This window comes from Scomber japonicus, chromosome 16 (genome assembly GCF_027409825.1).
Source record: "Scomber japonicus isolate fScoJap1 chromosome 16, fScoJap1.pri, whole genome shotgun sequence".
Lineage (NCBI taxonomy): Eukaryota > Metazoa > Chordata > Actinopteri > Scombriformes > Scombridae > Scomber > Scomber japonicus.
Window position 1 is genome coordinate 14,467,052 of NC_070593.1, and position 21,407 is coordinate 14,488,458.

General features: G+C 37.5%; 2 protein-coding genes across 2 annotated transcripts; both read left to right on the forward strand.

Annotated features, from left to right (window-relative positions):
- Window positions 1-13,546: 13,546 nt before the first annotated feature.
- On the forward strand, window positions 13,547-16,062 carry ncmap (non-compact myelin associated protein). The gene is made up of 3 exons (XM_053335142.1): window positions 13,547-13,640; window positions 14,346-14,430; window positions 15,783-16,062. The coding sequence occupies exons 1-3, from the start codon at window positions 13,547-13,549 to the stop codon at window positions 16,060-16,062; spliced, it is 459 nt and encodes a 152-aa protein (XP_053191117.1).
- Window positions 16,063-17,888: 1,826 nt separating this feature from the next.
- tmem234 (transmembrane protein 234) lies at window positions 17,889-21,042 on the forward strand. Its single transcript, XM_053335734.1, has 5 exons — window positions 17,889-18,084; window positions 18,538-18,689; window positions 18,802-18,868; window positions 19,650-19,742; window positions 20,100-21,042. Exons 1-5 carry the CDS (start codon window positions 18,072-18,074, stop codon window positions 20,201-20,203), a joined length of 429 nt encoding a protein of 142 aa, XP_053191709.1. The 5' UTR covers window positions 17,889-18,071; the 3' UTR covers window positions 20,204-21,042.
- Window positions 21,043-21,407: the final 365 nt, after the last annotated feature.

Consider the following 21,407-nt stretch of genomic DNA (forward strand, 5'->3'; position numbering starts at 1 on the left):
AAATGTAATTGAAATATTTGTTTGTATTGAGCAGTGGACAGAATATGTTTTACCCTTATGAACAAAAGAGTTTTTATGGATGGAAATAACAAAAACTGTGGTAAGTTATCAGTCTACCTTTAATTCTTTTTTCAGCCATGCTAGCAGCCTAGCTGTCTAGTCTCATTAGTCAGTTCACCACTTTGGTCCTGCTGTACATTGTGTTTAGTGATAATTAGCCAATGTTGGCATGAAAACACTATAAAGATTATGAGTGTAACATATATTATACCTGATAAACAGCATGTTGTCATTGTGAGCATTTTATCATGCTATCGTTAGCATTTAGCTCAAAGCACTACCTATAAGTACAGCTTTGTAGAAAGATTAAGAAATACAGATGTTTAGCTCCGAGTCAAATGTAATGATAATACATTAAAGACTCAAAATGGAGCCTACTGTCATTCGAACACACCAACACAACATATAGTGTTGATCATACACTCCACCCTCCTAAATTCTGCATTTCTTTGTTCTCTTTATTTCAAAAGAGTTCAGCCTAGCCCTGTGCCAGTGACTCAGAAGGGTTCAATTCCCATAGGACAGGTATTGATTTTTGTTTCACACAAGGCAATACAGTGAAAAGCCTTTATCACCACAGTGTCATGTATTTACATCTTGCTCTATAGAATACAGCAGTGGTACTGTCACTTGCACTTCACACCTCATATTTTCCCTAAAGGATCTGGCCAGAGATAATCACAGCAGGGTCAAGTTAATGATTCTTTTTGAGTGAGCAATACTAGACATGAAGTTTATAACATGAAAGACAAGGTGAATGTTTGGCAATACAGCCATGACCTACACTTCAGACACCCTATTGAATTTCACAGCTACAGTTTCGCCCCCTGTCAGCCATGAAGAAAAGACGAATGACTTCTTGTGAAATCAGTAACAATAGATTGCTCTTATCCATTTCCTTTCAGACAAACTCCACTTAATTATTGTGTCAAAACACAAAGCAAAAATGTTGGCACGTTGTCATCCCTGAATAGTGATGTTTTGCAAGCACATAGTTTCCTCACGAAGGGGGAAAATATGTTTATCTACATAAAAACGATATCTTTGATTATATAAACCTAAAATATCTGGTTTGTTTGACCTAACCTCTCCAAAACTACACGCTTCATGTTAAGAAGCAGCTGATCCAGGGTTGTAAAAGCTACCTGTGTCATTGCTGATGTACCTAAGTAACAGCTTAGTAACAGCTGTGAGATGAGGCATACTGTCGGTCTTCCTCTCCGTGACACAAAAAGCCCTCTCTTCAGGGTGCGTGGAATGGGGAATTCCTCCTCACAATGACCCCTACTGTTGAATGTGACGATGCGTGTACACCTAAGGGAAACAGATCAGGTTAAAACGTGGCTCTTGTGGGCTTTACTGGGGCCAGTAGATTCCCTCACAGGGACTCTACAGAATTACACAGCACAAAGTTGCTCAGTAATCCTAAATGATGCATTAGTCATGAGCTGAAAAGAATACTATAAATATAATGTTGTAAAGTGGATACTTAAAAGTACACAGTGGCGTGAGTGTAATCAATACTGGATAATGGGTTTGTTCGGTCTTAAATTTAACATTTTTACCTTTTACATTGATGTGCTCAATCATTCTTCCTCAGTAAGAAGAATATGTTTTCTACTGTCAGGAAATGTCCAAGAACAATTATCTTGTTAGATATAATATGAGAGAAATGTGATTCTTGGCATGGTATATGTGTTGTGTATATAAGAAATTATGACAAGAGACAAGAGGATATTAATTTATGGTTTTAGTCATGCTTGATGTCTTTAGTTTTCAGTCTGTAGGTTTTAGAAAATTGTCTCACCCCTTAATACCTGCTATGACCTTCCCACTATGCCCAGCTTTGTGTTTACTTTTAATAGGTACAGGTTAGCATACTAACATGTTATACTGAACATGGGAAACATATTATACCTATACATTAGTATGTTAAAGCGGCTATAATTCATTTTTTAATATCAAAAATGGCTCAAATGGCAGAGGCAGAGGCATCCCTCAGAGTGATGAACCTACAGAGAATTTTCCCAACTTTGCAGTTCCTCTCAGCTCCTCTCAGTGAGTTTCAGCTCATCATTTAGCTGTCCATTACAACGCCCTTGTTTGGTTCATTCTCACTGCTCTCACAGGCTACGTTCACACCGCAGTTAAAAGTGACCTGAATCCGATTTGTTCGCTCAAATGTGACCGATATCTGATTTGTTTCTGAAATGTGAACAGCACAAGTCACACTGAATCTGACATTTTCAAATCCAATTCAGGCCATTTTCAAATGTGGTACTGAATCATACATATCACTTTTTTTGAATGCGACTGCAATCTGAACAGTCAGGCCGCATTTAATGCGGCTTTGACGAGCAACACACAGCTAATGCTCCGCATAAAGACATCATTAAAGTATTAATTTTCTCCTGTTCCTCCTTTTTAACATCACCTGCTCATAAATTTGCCGGCTGCCGCCACACACTGTTTTTGACATTAGACCATAAATGAGACTACCAGTAACTTCACCAGCTGTTGCTGTTGCCATGTTCGCTTCGGTAAACACTGTTCTGTGCGTGACGTCATTAATGATCAACTGAGCATGCTGATCACTTCAGGAGCGTCAGCTGTTCACATCACAGTCCGCAGACAGGCCACATTTAAAAGTGTAATATGAACAGCCAAACAAAAAATCGTATTTGAGCAATAAATCGGAATTGAGCATTAAGGCCTGTGGTGTGAACGTAGCCCTAGCCCTAACCCAAAACTAACTGCATACTACCGGCTCAACCCCAAACGGCAAACAAACACAGTGACTATCTTGTGAACGTTGGCGCATTTAGGAGCTAAATAGCCAGATATTTCCCTCAGCAGTTGATATTGGACTTACTTTCAACAGATGGACAGAAAGAAACACAAGACAAATGAATGCCAATGTTGCTCCTTAACTGCTGGAGGTGTAAAGAAGTAATTGTTTGCTAGCAAGTTCAACATCATCAACTTAAGAGGTGATTTACAATTGTTTCTGCTGCCCCCAAGTGGCCAAAAATATTAGGTACTGCAGCTTTAAAATTGTCATTGCGAGCGTTTATTTTAAAAAGCTACTATGACTAGGAAGTACAGCTTCAGAACATGTTTAAGGATAAATACATGGATTCATTCTTCACCTATTAAATCCCTTTTAAGTACTTATTAACAAATAATGACTCTCCTGTCTTTTCACCTTCAAACTGTTTTGGCACATAGGGCATTTACACCATTTGTACTGGTCTGAGACCAACACAATGACAGGGTGCCATTTAGAAAGATGTTTTTCTCCTCTGTGAAATCTGACCTCCAGCTTTTAGACAATTTCTTATGTAATGGTCTTCCACAGCTGAACATTAGGACACAGGGACACCAACACTTAAGCAGGATGTAAACAGCACTCTCAGCCCATTGGGTAAAGCAGAACAATGTGTGTCTGCTCAGATGAAGTTTAGTTACACTTACTCACAAAAGCACAACACTGACTGGCTTCATAGTCATGGGCACCACCTAGCCCCTTGGGGTAACATGAGGCTCGATCCGGGCGACTTGTTGGCACTGTTTGAGGCAGGTGTGTTACAGCAGCTTGCTTACTACAATAAGACTTGGACAAGTAGTAGGACAGTTAGGAATGTGGGCTGACTTGCAAATTGATGCCTGTAAAAACATGTTTCCTATTCAGTACTCGACTTTCACATGAATACTGCCAAATGTTTGAATATCTTATTTTTTAAAAACAATCTCTCCTCCAGTTGTTGGAAATCACTGACACAAAAGAAAAGAAAAATTGTTACATAGTGTATTTTTACTGCAAACACACCCAGTACCCTTTGGACAGGCTTTGTAATTCACATAGTTAATTTTCAACTACATACATGAAATGCAAAGATGAACAGATTTGTGATAACATTGAAACCACATTGTCTATGTCTACACACTCTCACACAACAGGAGCACATTCAATGATTACATAATTACATGATACAACAAGATTAACAAAGACACACATAAACCTTACAGTATACACATGTTGCACCCTGGATTTTATTATATGAGGTATTATTTTTAAATCATGACTTATTTTCATCTTTTCTGACAATATGTAGTGAGCCAAACCCCGTGCAGTTCATGTGAGACATCCCACAGATGCAGCCAGTGTGATTTTGAGAAGTAAACATGATGGAAGCAGAGCAGAGCAGACAAACTATGGAGAGGAGCCTCGCTTTTTGATCAGTGGCCGCGTCACGCCTAGGGGCCAAGCGGAAGGACCTGAAAAACCAGCTGCCTGAGATTATTACTCTCAGAAAGGAGCACTGAGTGAGCAAGCGTGGAGCCTCCTCCTCCTCCTCCTCACTCTCCTCCTCCTCCTCTTATAAACACTCTGGTTCCCACACACGGAGGCATCTCTACTCAATTTTTGTTCCTGTTTGTATCTGTCCCGTCTGTTTGTACCTGTGGGACTGTCACTTTTAGCTGCAGGTGTGACATATTCCTCTCTTGGAGTAGCATACTTTTCCACTCCCTCCTGCCTCCCTTCCCAGACGTGGTGTTACTGTCACCCCTCTACCAGTGGACTATGCCCCCCTCAGTCAGCTGAGGGAGGGGGCCGTGCTCAGGTTGCTGCTCAGGCTCTCATCTGGAGAAAGCTTGGGCTGAAATCAAAGTGGAGACGGTTAGGTAAGTCTCAAGGCTAATCACTGCTCATGACTCATTTTTCTTCATAGCTTTTGTTTCCATCTAAGCTTTGTCTCTTGTTTTTAAGGGTAACTTCTCAGTGAGTTTGTCTGTTTATTCTCTGTGGGTGTGTGTGTCTGTGTGGTCCAGGTATTCCTCATGTTGTGGGGATGTAAACCCTTTCATCTAAATCATTCATGTTGGGGTGAAGACTTGGTTTAAAATGTATGGTTAGGGGCTTGGGCCAGGGTTAGACATGTGTTGGTCATGGTCAAGGTTACGATAAGTCTCCAGGAAATGAATATAAGTCAATGTAATGTCTTCTGAAGTGATGAAAACAACTGTCTGTGTTTGTGTGTGTGTGTGTGTGTGTGTGTGTGTGTGTGTGTGTGTGTGTGTGTGTGTGTGTGTGTGTGTGTGTGTGTTTTGTGAGAACCGGGGTTCTCCCAGACAATATGGCGAGACAGCAGGTGAATGTCAGGTGAATAGCTCACATTCCAAAGAGCTTTCATATTTAGAAATCCACTATTACTCCTGAACCAATAGAACGACACAGATTTGCGTCTGTGTTGGGAAGGTTAAATATAATTTCCCAACACTATCTGACCATGTATCTCTTATTGATAAGTGACTGTTTGATGGAACGGCTCCACTTATCCTTTCATCAGTTGCCACTACGTTGTAGGAAAATATGACTGCTGTTTGTATGGCACTGCTGCTGCTGTAGAGCTCACTGGTGTGTCTGCATCAGGGACATGTAGTCTATGATGATAATGTATTTACTCATTTGGAAATCGTGGCTTTGTTTGGGCTTATATTAAACAAATATACTCTAGTTTAATGAATTTGTAGTTTCTTGACAAAGGGAGTAATCATTTAAGCTCTAAACATAGGAAAGTTATTTGTTCTTACAGTCACTCCCCCAAAGGTTAATAACTATGTTTGCATACCAGCTACACCACTAGCTTGAGTGAAATGTGAGTGTAGCCTGTTACTTTGGCTTAGATTGAAAGAGTGACAGCGAGACTCGCATACATGTTGTATATTGAGTGAAGTAAGATTGCTTTGGCTTTTAGTGTCACCAGTGCCTTAAATTGACTGGGAACAGAAAGAAAAGAGTTGTAAGTGGGTAAGATATGAAAGGATAACTTTGATGAGTATTGTTTGAAAATATGCTCTATTATTTAGCCTTCGAAAACATATTTTACATATGAGCAAGAAAGGTTTTCGATTGAAAAAAGGCTATCAATTTACACCTCTTACTGGAAATGAAGCTGTATTTCAGGATACTAAATTGAGACATATCCTTGACATCAGCAGAAAAATTAATTAACTAATTAGAAAATGGGGGATTTGTTCCAAGACACATCAGAGCACAATGAAGTGTTAATATTTACAATAATAGGGGGGACTCAAAATGGATCATTTGAACAGGTTTATTTCATGATAATACAGAGATTAAAAAGACAATTATCAGCCTCCTGTAAATACCTTGCATGCATCTCTCTACTTCAGCCCTTTGCCTTCATGCCAAAAGCAGACAATTGTTGTCTATGGCTGACTAACATAGATGCACGTAATAGATTTTAACTACAGATTTAAGTTTATTACTTCGGAAAACATGTAACAGTGTGTCACAGTTAGACTTTTGGAGTTCCTTTTTACAGTGGCTGTCTAATTCTTTTTTTGTTACAGCTTTAAATGTGATGTGAAGACTATACACTGTTTTTCAGCATTACATCTCAGACAAGAGTTAATCTTCATGTATATTTTTCTATCTCAGCTCAAGTTCAATTCAAGTCACAACAACACGTGAGACACAAATAGTAATGGGTGCCTTTCAGTTTCTTTCAGTCTTTTGGACCAGAACAGACACTGAGGCTGTTCCAAACTCAGCTACATGCTGGTTTAGACAATGAATGGTTCAATCAAAGTATTTTTAAAAAGCGAAGACTTGTTTGTACTGTCAGCTCTTCATAACTGCGAAAAATACATTTAAAGCCAAGAAGTAACAAAGTGGTTTTCTTCTTCCATCTTATTTCTTTTGTGTGACGTTTTATATAAATAATTATTTCTAATATTCGTATTTTTTCTAAACCAGTTTGGTATTTGGATGACAGTTGCCCATCTTGATTTGTAGATATTTCAGGGACAATGCAGCCTGTATTTTCACTACGACATGAAGAGTTTATTGACGAACTCCAAAGACTTCATTTAACTCTTCCTGAGATTTCTGGCTGTCACAAACTCCCACACTGAAACACGGTCTGGATATATCGCCTCTTTACGACAAATATCTTTTTTAATTAGCAAGTTTTTAAATCTCTGATGTCATCTCATCATTTACATCAGTTACCGGCCACTGTGTGCCAAGCCAAAGGCCTGTCCGTGTTGTGACACACTCTTCTGTGACTTATTGAGGTCGTTAAAGTCATAGTTAAATCCCACTTCAGTGTGACATCCGGATAACAAATGGCATGGTAAAATTTATATCTGACTGGATGCAGATGACCTCTCTGCTGTGACTTCAGACTACATGGCTGCTCTTACAGAGAAAGCTGAAGCAATAACTCCGCCTGTGTCTTATCAACCTGGGAACTGCTTCAAATTGACTGCTCAAATATTGACTCAGACCATCATTTGACGAGGGTTATACTTTGAATGTGTTTGTGAACGTACATGCAGAAGATGCGTGTGTGGACGAACATGTACGCAGGGGAAAAGGTCGAGCCAGTCAACAGCCTTGTCTGGTTTTTCCTCATATAAAAAAGAGGAAACTAAATAGTTCCTGTTCTGCACATTGAGAGAACACTCTCTGAACAGGCAAATAAATTGTTTACTAAGGGTGGAAGAAAGGATATTGAATTTGCAGTGTGAGGGAATAGCCACAATTTGTGGAACAACAAACTAACTATAATTACATCAAGGGGAAACTGGCCAACGAGGAAGCAGATACAGTACAGTCAAAACAAAATGATTTATATTGGCTCCAGACTCCAAAGAAATGCATTGAAATGATTTCACAAAAATGATTTTTGCTTTGTACGTCAGCAAATATTTCAGACTGAAATGATATCTCGCAGTAATGTGACTGTTATGTCTTTTGAAATCCGATAAATGCAAATATTTCATAACTGTACATGACTGTCCTATACAGGGAAAACCAAAACTTTTAATTTTAGGTACTTTTACCCCGTAAATTGGATATTCTATCATGCTGCCATGATAGAATGGGAATGTGGGAGTAATGTGCTGATTGATAGAAATCCTCAAAACTTAACATAAAAAGTCAGAAATATCACTCAAGTCTGCATAATGATTGTGTAACACATGTGGTAGTTTAATGCTAAAGTTGGTTTCTACCAATATTCTTCTCACACACGGGAGATGTATTTTCTGCCCCTAGATCGAGAAATTGGCCAACACTGGCAGTAAAATTTGAATTTGCCTGCCAGATTTCCCTTCTCTGAGTTGGACAGTAAAAATGTGACGGTATAATTTAAATCTTTCAAATCTGTGTGTCATCCCATTGTTAAATGACTTTGATTTTGCTCCTGTGTTTGGTTAGTATGTGAGCCATAGCTATTGATGCTGACACTATGCTCTTAGGCTGAAGAGGTCACAATGTAACTGCTTCTTCAACACCCACCCAGCGCATCTCTCTTTAAAATATTATATATGTGTAAACAATTGTTTAGATGCATCAATCAAAATTGATTGGCATTCTAAAGCAATTCTGTTTTGCATGGTTTCAGTTGACATTAATATGGAACAAAAAACATTTTCCTGTTTAGCTTTCTACCTCTGTAGCTCTAGAGCTTCTCAATGGGCACCAGAAGAATGGTTGCCAGGCTCTTGTATGCTTAAAAGGAACACCTTTTCAGCATGTGGTAATTGGCTAATGTGTGTGCGTAATAGTTTTGGCAATGTGCACTGCTTAGAGCAATTATAGTATGTGATATTTAAACAGCCCCAAGTGCTGGTTGTTTGTATTCCTGGGAGTCCAAGTGAAGTCATGATCCGGCTGCAGAATGGCGGTGAGTACAAGGGTTAGGTGTACATTAAGAGTAATGATTTTGTTGAATGTAGGTGTTTGCTCAGTTGAAGGTTCTCCACATGTTTTACCACACCAAAGCTTCACCAAAACCTAACCTGCCATCAATCTGATGTATTACCTACGTCTATCGACACACCCCATTCTGTGGGAGTCAACACACCCACCTACCACTGATGAAATACCAGGGATGTGTCAGGTCATGCAGCTACATTGGATATATCCTGTATGTATTACCAAGAAGGTGGTGATTTGCCTAACTGGAGTGACTACGTGAACAAATGACAATATTTTGTTTGGCAATTGTTAGTTGCAACAACTTTGTGCTACTCGAGCAGTTAGATGTTGACAGGCACAGTTTTTATTTATTAATATCTTTTGCTTATTCCAACCATGACCTCAACTTTTCCTGATAAAATCTGATCACAATTCATGGCAAAATCATGTTGTGCTGGCCAAGACCGTGTTTGTTGAGAGATAGCAGTGATACCATCTGCAGATGCATCACCACTGCTGAAACTACAAAACACATGAATAACATTCAGTGAATTGTCACACTCAGACTCAAGATTCAATTAGTTGGATTGATCCATTTAAAACTATGTTGTAAAGGTTATATTCCAGCTGACTTTAGGTGATATATAGTATAGTGATGTGCAAAGTTGGAAGATCTCAGTTTCCAGACAGCACACTTTCTTGAGGTGTCATTTTGGTTGTCATGGTGATAGCAAGATGCTGTTGTGTTTTTTTCCTCTAAGAAGCCTTGTTGTGATAATTAAGCTTTTTTTTAAATTATAAAACAACTTTCCCATTTGTGACAGGACATTTTTCTTGTAATCACATACAGTATACCTTCTAATTATAAGAAGAAAACATCTGTGCAATCAGCACATTAACTGCATAAGTTTTAAACTGATTTTAGTAGTGTTTGCAGCTGCCATGTGTATAAAACCCTGTTTAAAACATTTTTTGATGATTTACCCTCAGTAAAACTTTCTTCTTGTTTCTTCTCATAATATTAAACCATATTGAAAATCTGACAATAGGCAGAAAATACATTTGTGTAATGAACTCCATTAATTTAAAAAAGTCAAATGTAAGGAGAGCATTTGTGGAATCTCATCTAAAATTTGTGAACAGGATGTGTCTTGTGGACTTAAATGTAATCCCATCAGTACACAATTGAATAACTCAGGCTTTATATTTATTTGTTTCTTTTTTTCTGTCAATATATACACGTCACTCTTAACGGCATACTGTTGGTCACTGAACTTTGCCAACATCAACAGCATGCTGTGTTACCAAAGCAATGGTGTTACCAACCTTAGACAGCATATGATCAGTTAGCCACTTATCAGAACCTGTCACCTTTGCAAACAGTAAATGTGATATATGTCATTACTAATCTGTATGGGTAATGGTATGTCAACAGTGGGAGAATTGGTTGTGTAATATTTACTGTTGAACAGGAAGCTGGATAAGGCACACAGTACACATGAGTATCAAGTACAGGCTTTGAGTATCTTTTGTTCATCACATCTGTGTGAGAAAAGCCAAAATTCTCCTTTTATGGATTATTTTTTACAAATCTTGTCCATAATATATGAAATGTGGTACTTTACTCTTTCCAGGATATGCACAGCAAAAATGTAGAAATGTACATTTTTACCCTCCATTAATTGGTTAACGATATGTAGACATGCTCAAACGTGGTATCCAGATATCATTCAAAAACTAATCTCACAACCTCTCCAAGATTTTATTAATGTAAAATACATTTGGAAGCCTTTTTATAACTACTTAAGATAAAACCTTAATTAAGAAACAACGCACAGCAGTGACAGCGAAAGAAAGAAAATAATTAAGCGTGAGATGTAGATGTAGATGTAGATGATGCACATACCTGAAATTTAACATGGATATTAAATTTGAATGCAAACTCAGTCAATAAACCGAAAATTAGCTACTGCATGTCTATCATTTATTTTCTCTATACACAAAGGTTTCCTGCTATCCTCAGTTAGTCTGACAGCAGTCTGATGTCTGTCAACAGCCTCTCATTAAGTTAATCTGTAGTTTATATAATTATTCATGTTCAGCGGTAACTTCACAGGCTGTGATGCCATGGAATCAAAGGTTTTGCATATTTTCTTGTGAATTTGAATACAATCAATAGCGCAATCAGTCTAACCTAGAGAAGAAAGACAGTGAGGGATGGACCAACACAGGGGTTACTCTTCCGTGTGCTACAGTTATTGAGCTTTTTATAGCTGATGCAAATTTTGTCCCCTTGAAGCACCTGCTCTGATTGTGCTGCTGTGCTTCACTCCCAGCAGACTTGGGATTAGTCACTGAGGCTGTGAAACAAAGTGAAAATGAGAACTGAGAGTGAATAAGCACAAAAAGCAAATTTCAAAAGTCAATAAAAAAAAAAAAAGTTTTAAACTGTCTACAAAAAGAATTAGACTTTGTATTAGGGTGACAAGTCAGGTGCTATAATCAAAGATGTGATGGCTCATTATACTTTTCTAATTAATGTTCACATATCTTTGTCATTGAGTCACACTTGAATGACTCAATGACCTCATTATTTACTTATTGTTTTACATTGCTCTACGTGAAAGGGATGAGGAACTCCCATGATGACGCGCATCCAGCTCCAGAGCCATTGAAGTGTAAAGTGAAATCCAACTGACATGCTAAAACAAACTCCCTGTGAAGATTTCTGCAATAAACTTCAAAGTATTCACATTTTATTGTTTTCCTTAAGGAACTTTAAAACAAAGTGACTCCAATTGTAATGCTTTCATGTGAAATGTCTGTCTCTGAGCATGCAAAGGCTTATTATCGTGACACTGGGGAAGTATTAGTTACAGGGACAGCCCTGACCTACAGCTGTGTGCGAATTGTTTCCTGAACAGTATCAGGGATCCTCCTAAATGACAGATGATCTCCGCATGACACATAACAATTACAGCACAGTAGATTAGATCATAATCAAGATTAAGATTTGCCAATATCAATAAAAAACATAATAAAGCTGCTCTGATAGTCTGCCTGAGGCCAAATAACATCTGAGAGCATACATTGATGATGATGTATGATTACATGAATCATGAGAGAGAAAACAAATGTTATCAGTCTGATCTTGATTTCACCTTTATTTATGACAGCATGTATAACATGTTGAAGAGACTGGAATGACAAATTCAAAGGAGGATGTGCTTCCTAATTTCACATGCAATTTTTCCTGACTGGACACCAAAATATAGCTCAGAAGGACTGTTGAAAAGACAGCACAGATTTTTCTCATGGAGTTACACATGACTCTAGAGGAGGAAATCTTTCAAAAGTCAGCTTGTGTCATTTTATATTTTTCTCACTGTCAACAAACCCCATAAAAAAGACCAAAACAGAAAACACATTTGTCTATTTCTGAATACTTTGCAACTTCCCTACAACGACCCAAGCCCATCTGCTCCCACTGAAGGTCTAAATCCTTTTTTTTTCCAAAACATTCAAAAATATATAGGTTATATTATTTCCTAAAACAGTTGGGCACTGTAGTTTTTTATCATATATTACTCAAACAGTAGTAATAGTGAATTTTGTTGGGGACTGTTTTAAGATGTGGTATGCTAGTGGGTATTCACGGCAGTAAGACAGTGTACGAGATTTAAAATAAACTACAATATCCATGTTTATCGTAATGAAGAAACATGTCATCCGGTGTAACGGTGTAGCTAACTCACATGTTTTTAATCGTTTTTTAACAGAAAGGAGGTCTATGGCACAGAGGAGTCATCTATATTAGACTTGACTGGATACACAATAGTTGTCAGAAGAATCAGTTCATTGTTGGTTTTGGTCTTTTCATGGGATTTATTGACAGTAAGATTAATAACCTACATCATCTCCAAGGAAACAACATAATAACTGTCATAAACAGTTTTAATCCATTTAAATCCTGTTGGACATTTGAGATGTGGAACCTTGAAAAACAAGGATTTGATAGGTTGCCTATATGTGTATACACTAAATGTGCGTGTGTGGTGAATCATCTCATGAATTCATTGTAAATAGCTTTGGGGCGAAAGGGTTTGATGTCTAATGAATGTAATGGAACTGTCACACCTGTCATCATTCTATCTAATGATAACACCTCTTAAACCGCAAATGTTTTTGTAAAACTGCGGCAGACAAGACAATGATGCATGACCCTGCTGTGTCATCCTAAAGCCAGAGAGGAAACACAAAGCTGTTCAGTCATGTCTTTGCAATACATTAAAGATCAATCATGTTGAGTGGAGATAGTTTTTCATTGCACTGTGATAAGTGATATAGGGAGTAGCATGTTTCTGCTTGGATAAGAAAAAGAAAGTGTACTTTATGAGCTGTACTTGTAAATGTCTTAATAATAGCTTTAGTCTGGATGACTGGCAGTGAGTTGTGTGGTAGTGAAATTTACTTTGTTCTGTACTTCGTCCATAATGCTCTGCTGAAGATCTTCATTCCTGTGGTTTATATAAAACATGAATTAATTTCTGCCACTTCCTCTGCTATTCCGCCTACTGTTTATACAAATCAAGTCACAAATGTTTTCCTATATTCTTCTTTCCTCAGTTATTTGTTGTATGACTGTGGCAGAAACAATATCTTGAAATATTTCCTTTTATAAATTATGTTTAATTTTGGTTTCAGGGAGTAAAACAATAGTCTTTTTTCTGTTTGTGCAGGTTATCACTGAAGATGCAAGCTTCAAGTGCCTCACCTGTGAGCAACACTACAACACCTTCAAACACAACCACCGTCACCAAATCAAAAGAACAAATACTGATCCAGAGTAAGGACATCACAAGTCACCTCTATGTGTGTGTGATTGTGTTTGTGTGGTGTGACTAAAGTCAATTTCAGAGGTACACACTAGACCTAGGACCAGTTGATTGGGAATGGCTTGAGGAACTGGGGACAAAAGCCCTGTCCTCAATTGGTAGGCAAGTAGTGGTTATGGGTAGGGTTAGGGTAATTCATATACCACAAAATGACTTCAGTAAACCTGTGTGTTTGTGTGTGTGTGTGGGAAAGTGTTTGTGCACATGTCCACACAGACATTCATGTCTGTGATTTATAAATAAATGACACCCTTATGAATGAGTTATTTGTTGTTGAGACAATCAGATCTCGATGTCTATCATGGTGGCGATTCAGATGAAAAAAGATATTAATAGCAACCTCTTGCATCATGCATGATAATCTGCATGGTTTGCATGGGAGTGGCGCCCGTGCATTTAATAGAAAATATTTAACATGTTCTGTTTGTGTTGCTAAGCTACTAGACAGGAGACAGGAGAAAAAGAAGTAGCACTGTGTGGAGCAGGGGAATATGTAAAATGTAAAATGCAAATTTTAAATGAGATGCAAGACTGAAAACAATTTCCAACATGTTCATCGCTCATTCGCTCTCTCTCTCTCTCTCTCTCTCTCTCTCTCTCTCTCTCTCTCTCTCTCTCTCTCTCTCTCTCTCTCTCTCTCTCTCTGTCTATCTCAGGTTCTGGGGCAATGATTGCTGTCATTGTCATAGGTATTATCATCATTCTTGCCATTCTACTGATCATCTTGAAGACATATAACAGGTGAGGCCACATTCTTCATAAACAGAACAGTTACTGCATACTGATTGTCATGAGTCATGAAAGACACAATGATACTATTTTTATCAACTACAAGGCAAGGCAATCTTATCTTATCTATGACATGAGGAGCACAAGAAACATAAAAACAAACAAAACACACAATCATAATAATACATTATATGCCTTAGAAAAACTAGTGCCTTCACTAGATCTGGATCATATTCTAGGTACAGTTAGACTACTGGACTGTAGTCAGTGAGCAGGTCAGTAATATACTAGAGACCCAAACCATTAAGTGTTTCAAGGGGGACTTGACATTTCATCAGGCTGCATCTATGAAATAATGTAAAGCATTCAAAGCAATCATATATATCATCATATTTTTTGTAACTCTGAATACTTTTTAGAGGCCAGAGGAGCAAAAACTATCCACAAGTTAAAAGAGAAACACAAAGTTGAATGTCAGAAATCTTTATAGACATAGACATAAGTTTTAAAAAGATTATTTCCTATCTCATTAATCATTTTCCAACTGCAATATTTGACTGTTATGACTCAGCCTGCAGTGGTGGCAGAAGTACTTAGATGTTTTACTGTGATAAAAGCAATACCTCAATTTAAAGATACTCTTCTGCAAGGAAACATTTTAAATATAATATCTAAAAGTATTAGTAGCAAATTATACTTAAAATATTAAAAGTAAAAGTACACTTTAGGCAGCAGAATAGCTCCTGTCTGTGATATTATATAATGGATTTTTCATCATGATATGCATAATTGTGTAAGCAGTATATCGGTGGTTTGTACTGGCGTGAGCTAATTGTAACTTCTTTATGCAGTTGGTTAGTTTGATCTACAACAAACCACCACATTTTATAAACTGAAGTATGTAAAATTGTACATAAGTACAGTACAGTACTTGAGTAAATGCATTCTGTTATGTTCTACTTTAAACATAACAAAAAAATAATGTTAAGAAAGGAGAGCATATAAAAAAAATAAAAATACTATATAGTTTCAGGCATCATACTCATTGCTTCATTTCAGTCATACTTTCAGTATACGGCGTACAGTGTAAGGTATAATATTAACAGTTATGACAGAAAATCCCAGCTTTATCTTTCTTATTTGTCCTCCATGTTTCTGTTCTTACTTTTTGGCAGTATTTATATTTCTCTTATGACTGATGTCACTGATGCTTGGTACCTTTAACTCAGTAATTAAATCATTATCTTTGTCATTTACAAATAAAGTATACCATGATCATACACATTTAATTGCTCAGTAAAATCAAATAACATTGTGAGTTACTGATGTGAGTTGTCTTAACATCATTGTCTCTTTGTGGCCAGGCGGACACATGTATCTCGAGTCCTGGGAGTCAACAGGGGCTCCAAACCTCGTCCAAAACTGTCACAATCCACAGTTCAGAGCAACATGCCACTGAGCACCTTGGGAGTCAGCTCTGTGTCAGGCATCATGGGCAACTCAAACCAAGGCTCACCGAACGGCTTCCAGTTTCCCAGAATGGAACTGAACAGCATGGAGGGAAACCAAATAGAGCAGTTCAGCACCACCAGTGAATCCACTGTAGTCACCATGCATGACCATCCATCACTAGGAAACACATAGCAACAAGACTGCGGTTTAGTCTCACAACAGGCATTGACTGATGTGTTGTCTTCATCCGTGACCACATGCTGCGTGCTGACTGAAATCTGTGGAAACTCAATCCGTGACGTTAGTGTTGTCACCGTCACTCTCCACCCACTGAGCCACTGCCCGCGATGACATGGATAACAAGACAAAAATATACATTATGAACAAAACTAGACCATAAACAGACACAATGGACTGCATGAAGGATGGGACAAAAAAAAAACTTCCTTGTGAAGAATCGTTTTTGGCTACAGTCAGTGTTCAAAGTATAGATGCCACAGGTTCCTGTACTCTTACAGATGTTCCATCACAACTAATACAATGAAGAAAATGTGTAGTAAAGACTGTAAAGTTGGTCTTAAGTGTGTACATTTCTGTATTAAAGAGGACCATATAGGTTCATGAGTAGAATTAGTATAAACTTTAGAAGAGACAAAGACAGTATGAAGTATGATAGTGGTAACCAGTAGGATTTATTTGTTAATATTGCAGATCTACACATTAACACAATCTAGTTTACCTTGTATCATGCTTCATATCTTTGTCTCCGGCACATAGATTTGTCAAGTTATTTTTTTGATTAAAAAAATCTATAAAATGTCTTTTTTTAAAAATCCTGTAGAGTGAAGAGACCACAGAGATATTTTATTTGATTATCAGCTCAATACGCTGATCCTTTTTTAGTTGGACCCCAAAGGATTTTGCACTTTATTTTTGTTGCTCCCCGTATTTGTATTGTTTGTGGTTCTTTAAATGAAATGAGATTAAAATAGTTAAAAGTTTCTAAATGTTTCTGGTTGTTTGGTTGTAATGTTTTCTGGTTGTTAGAATTGAGTGTTATTTATACAAAGAACATGATATGAATACTGGAAAGGACATTTGAAATAATGAAGCCTTGCAGGTGCAGAAAAAAGAAGAAAAGAAGAGAAAAGAGCTAAATGTACGTAAGTAATGCAAAGGACAGAAAGTCACATAATTGAAATCACACAGTCAAAGGTGAGTGATAAAGAATTTAGAGTAATTTAATGTAAATGATATAAACATGAACATACATAAAAAAAAATTGCCAGTTATTATCAGATTGTGTTTATGCATCAAAATATGTGGTAGCATGTTTCATTGTTTGTTTGTTTTTCTGTCAATTTTTCATTCCCACTTTAAAAAATGTGGCCTGAAATGTTGGACAGCATGGTGTTACTAATGTGGGACAATAATAAATGTTGTTAAATTAGTGAAATATGCATTTAGGCCCATTAAATATGTGATACCAATAGTTATTCGGGGGTCTTAGTCTTGTAATACTTTTTTTTTGTTAATTTAGGCAGACTGAAAAATATATTATTACTAATAATAATGCATAATATATACACTATTGTAACAGAAAAGACATTGTAATAACTGAAATGATATAACATGGGCATTTACTTTGTCCATGGGCATTTACTGATCAGCCTCCCAATGAGTGTCCCAGGTTTGAGCCTGAACTGTCCCAAATTAGAAGAGGCACATAAATTGGGACTATTATTAGCCAACCCTAACCCTACATAAAAACACAACACAAGTAAGGTAATAATAAGCAGAGCAATATTGACATTAAAAAAAAAGAAATATATTACTAAAGTGACAGTAACAACATTTTCCTGCATTACTCTAATCACAGACTGTCTTTTTAGTTGATGCCTAAATTCCCCCCATGTTGTGTAAGTTCTAAATTGCAGGCGCCCTCAGCTGCCAACTCCTGGCTTTACACCACTCAAAGCTGCATTCACGACAACAAGAAACGTTGCAAAACATTCACGAATGAGATTGTGCACATAAAATCGGTGCCTGTCTGGATTTTGACTTATCACTTAATCCTTTAATAACTGACGATAGACAGAAGCCGAAGCCTTTCATAAATCAGGGCGAGTATATTTAGGTTCACCAACAGTTGAAAAACAGTCTTGAATGCGACTTCACTGCGAGGTGTTTGTATAATCACGATGGTGACTATTGGTGAGTGGATAACAAGCTAATTTATCATCTGGAATCATGTATTTGCTGATGATTTTATTGCCTGATAGATTGCCTTTGTATTTTGTGTTTCATTATGTATTTCCAAGTGTCCGCTTTCTCTGTGGCATTAATAAAAACGGAACTAAGCCAAATGTAGCTATCATAATATACAGCTCATGCTAAGGAAGTAAGCTAAACTTCACCTTTCCAGCTAACGCAGGTGCTAACTAAAGCTACACAGCTATTTGGCATACACACAGAGACAGTACAATAACAGTATTTGATAGAAGTCGATATGATGCTCGATGTGTGACTTTGTGACGCCTATTTTACACCAATGGGGCCAGATGTCGAAGTGTTTAAAAAAATGTATGATCAAAAATGTAGCTGAAGAGACATCTGGTTAAATGAACAAAGTGTAAAATAGTAAAATGAGAGTGACGTGTGTCGTAGTGGAGCTGCTGAGTCTGCTGCTGGTGGCAGTGCTGTGGGGCTGCACCAACCCATTCCTGAAGAAGGGCACAGAGGGGATAGAAAATGTTTCAAAGACCAGCAGAGTCTCGCAGCTACTTGCTGAGGTCAAGTTTCTTCTCCTCAATCTCAAGGTAAACTCTTAGATCTTTTTTTTTTTTTTTTTTTGCACCATTGTGGAAGTCAAGAAATTATTGCAAAATAAATTGGTTTTAATTGCACCCTCTTCCTTGTCTTGCTGCCCAGTACCTCATCCCATTTCTGCTGAACCAGAGTGGCTCTCTGGTCTACTATTACACCCTTTCCACCACAGGTGAGCTGCTTCAAGTGTAACATCATCACTGTTTGACAGCAGCATTTAATTAAAAAGTTTTCAAAAGTCTAGGTGTTACTAATAATGTCAGTTACTGTATATATCAGTTTCACTAAGTCTCCCTAAATCATCCCAGTATGCACAATACCAGGGTCCCAGAGCCAGCTCATCTAAATAGTCATTTTCTTCATTAAAAACCTCTGTGCCTTCCCTGTGCTGTGATAAGTCATTATCGCTCATTTACTCATTTTCATGTATGTACTGCTTGCCCACACAAAAGAAGTCACCCACATTTTACTGATATTTTTTAAAGAAGGGGACTGTAAATATTTGTATTTTTTGAAACTAAAACAAATAAAATAAACATGCTTATGAAAAAGAGATCAACACTAAACTTTTCCATGACTTTTAAAAAAAAACCACACACACAAGATTCTTGTCCACCTACTCTACGTTCATGTTGGATGTACCGATATTGATATGAATGTGTGTAAAAGCCTTACAGCAGAGTCAGTCTGTCACCTTATCTTCTCTTCATAGGGTCAAAACTCATCAATAATATATTGCAGCTATTTATTGTGTATGAATTAGCCTAAATCTACTGTTGTAACTCCTGTTTTTAGTAGACATGATGGGTCCCTGATATATCACTTGTCTTCATTAAGAAAACCAGAGCTGACCTTTAATCAACATACATTTTTTTCCTCCATTTTGTGTGATAATTGAAACCTTATATAACAGAATATTATACTCAGATGTTCCTCCCTTTCTTCTTATCCAGAGTTATCGCTTGCTGTTCCTGTGGCCAACACTCTCACCTTCCTTTGCACTCTGCTCACTGGCAAGTTACTTGGTGAAGAGTTTGGAGGCAAACGTAAGTGACTCATGTTATGTTGGTGATATGGATACTGCTGTATTAGCATGCTTTTCAGCTCGGATGCAGTCACACAGTCGTTAACGTTGATTCACACAGGTGTAGGGGTAGCCTCACTACCCCTACACCTGTGTGGAGTGGAAGGGAGTTTGATTATGAATAATGACTAATAATTATCATAAATAATTATTAATAAGACATTAATTAATACTAATTATTAATTTGGGGCACCACCTCTTGTTGAGGGGGCCACAGGTCACAGGTTTTGTTGAAAAATACTGCTTGTGCTTTCTTTAAAGATATGCTTTTTTTTTTTTTTTTTAAAACATCCTCCCCTATATCTTTTTCTCTTTTCAGAGGCTGTTGCAGGAATGCTCCTCACCATGGTTGGCATCACTTTGTGTGTTATAAGCTCTATGGAGGATCCTGGCAAGCAGAATATGAATCAGACTGTGCGCTAATGGTAACCTGTCTCGATCATGAAGATCAGGGATATACCTTCCAGTCAGCTGTGAACGTGAAAGTACAGAAGTGCAAAGCAGAGCTGGCGCTGCACTGAGGAGGGGGGGGGGGCAATTTAGATTCAGGCAGCGACTCCTTAGAGCAACAGTTCTGGTGGGAGAGTTGTGCCTAAATGAACTCAGCGTAAGCTTCAAAAGACCTGCCCAGAAACTCATCCCAAATTGGAGGAGAAGTGGGTTCACGTAGGGTTCAGCCCCAGAGCGACACCAGATTTATGGAGCTAACATAGAAATCGGTGGTTGTTAACTTTGACTTTTTAGCAATGAGCTTCCCCACCATGTGACTGGCATCTGCATAAACGCTATAGAGACTACATACAAATAAAGCTGGGGTTTGAAATGGGCCAATTAAATGTCAGCCCCTGGTTTAACAGGACAGGAGCATTTTACTGCGACTGGCTTTTTCTCAGCAACGGTGTGTGGGAAAGCAGGACACAGGAGAGGACAAATTTCTCTTAAGCTTGAGGATAACATCGTTTTTTTCACAATTCTCTTCTCTTTCTTCTCCCTTGTTGCCTTGTATACATGATGTATTACTAAATTAGACACACTACAGTTAATTTGTTTAAAAAGATTAATAAGGACCTAGTTGCTTTAAAATCCAGTGACCTCGTTGTAGGTTCTTTAAACATGTGGACAAGTTATGAAGTATTCAGGAATATGTCTAATACATAGTAATATATATTTTTATTGTCACAGTATTTAATTGAACCAAGACATTGTTCTTGCATTGTTGTGATCTATTATTGTGAATACATTTAGTGTGGAAATGTCCCAAAATATTGTTTCTTATGTACCTTTTGTATATTGAATAAATTGCATCATTGAACAACTACACATTATCTGCATCAGAATTATTCTTGCATCATATTCTACCTTAAATATGTCATTTTCTTTGTTCAGACTGCATTGATTTAACTGTGTGATCATTTTCAAGGTGAGTTCATGGGATTATTGCAGTGAATTGTAATGCAAAGTAATAGATCATGTGATATTGTGTTCTTACAATTGCTATAAAAAAAATTCAATGTTGTAACTTGGCTCATAACCACAGGTAAAGTACAATAAATCAAACATTCATTAAGCCGCATAGGTCATATCAAAGCAGTAATTGCTAAGTTATCTGTTGTGCTTGTGGCTGCAG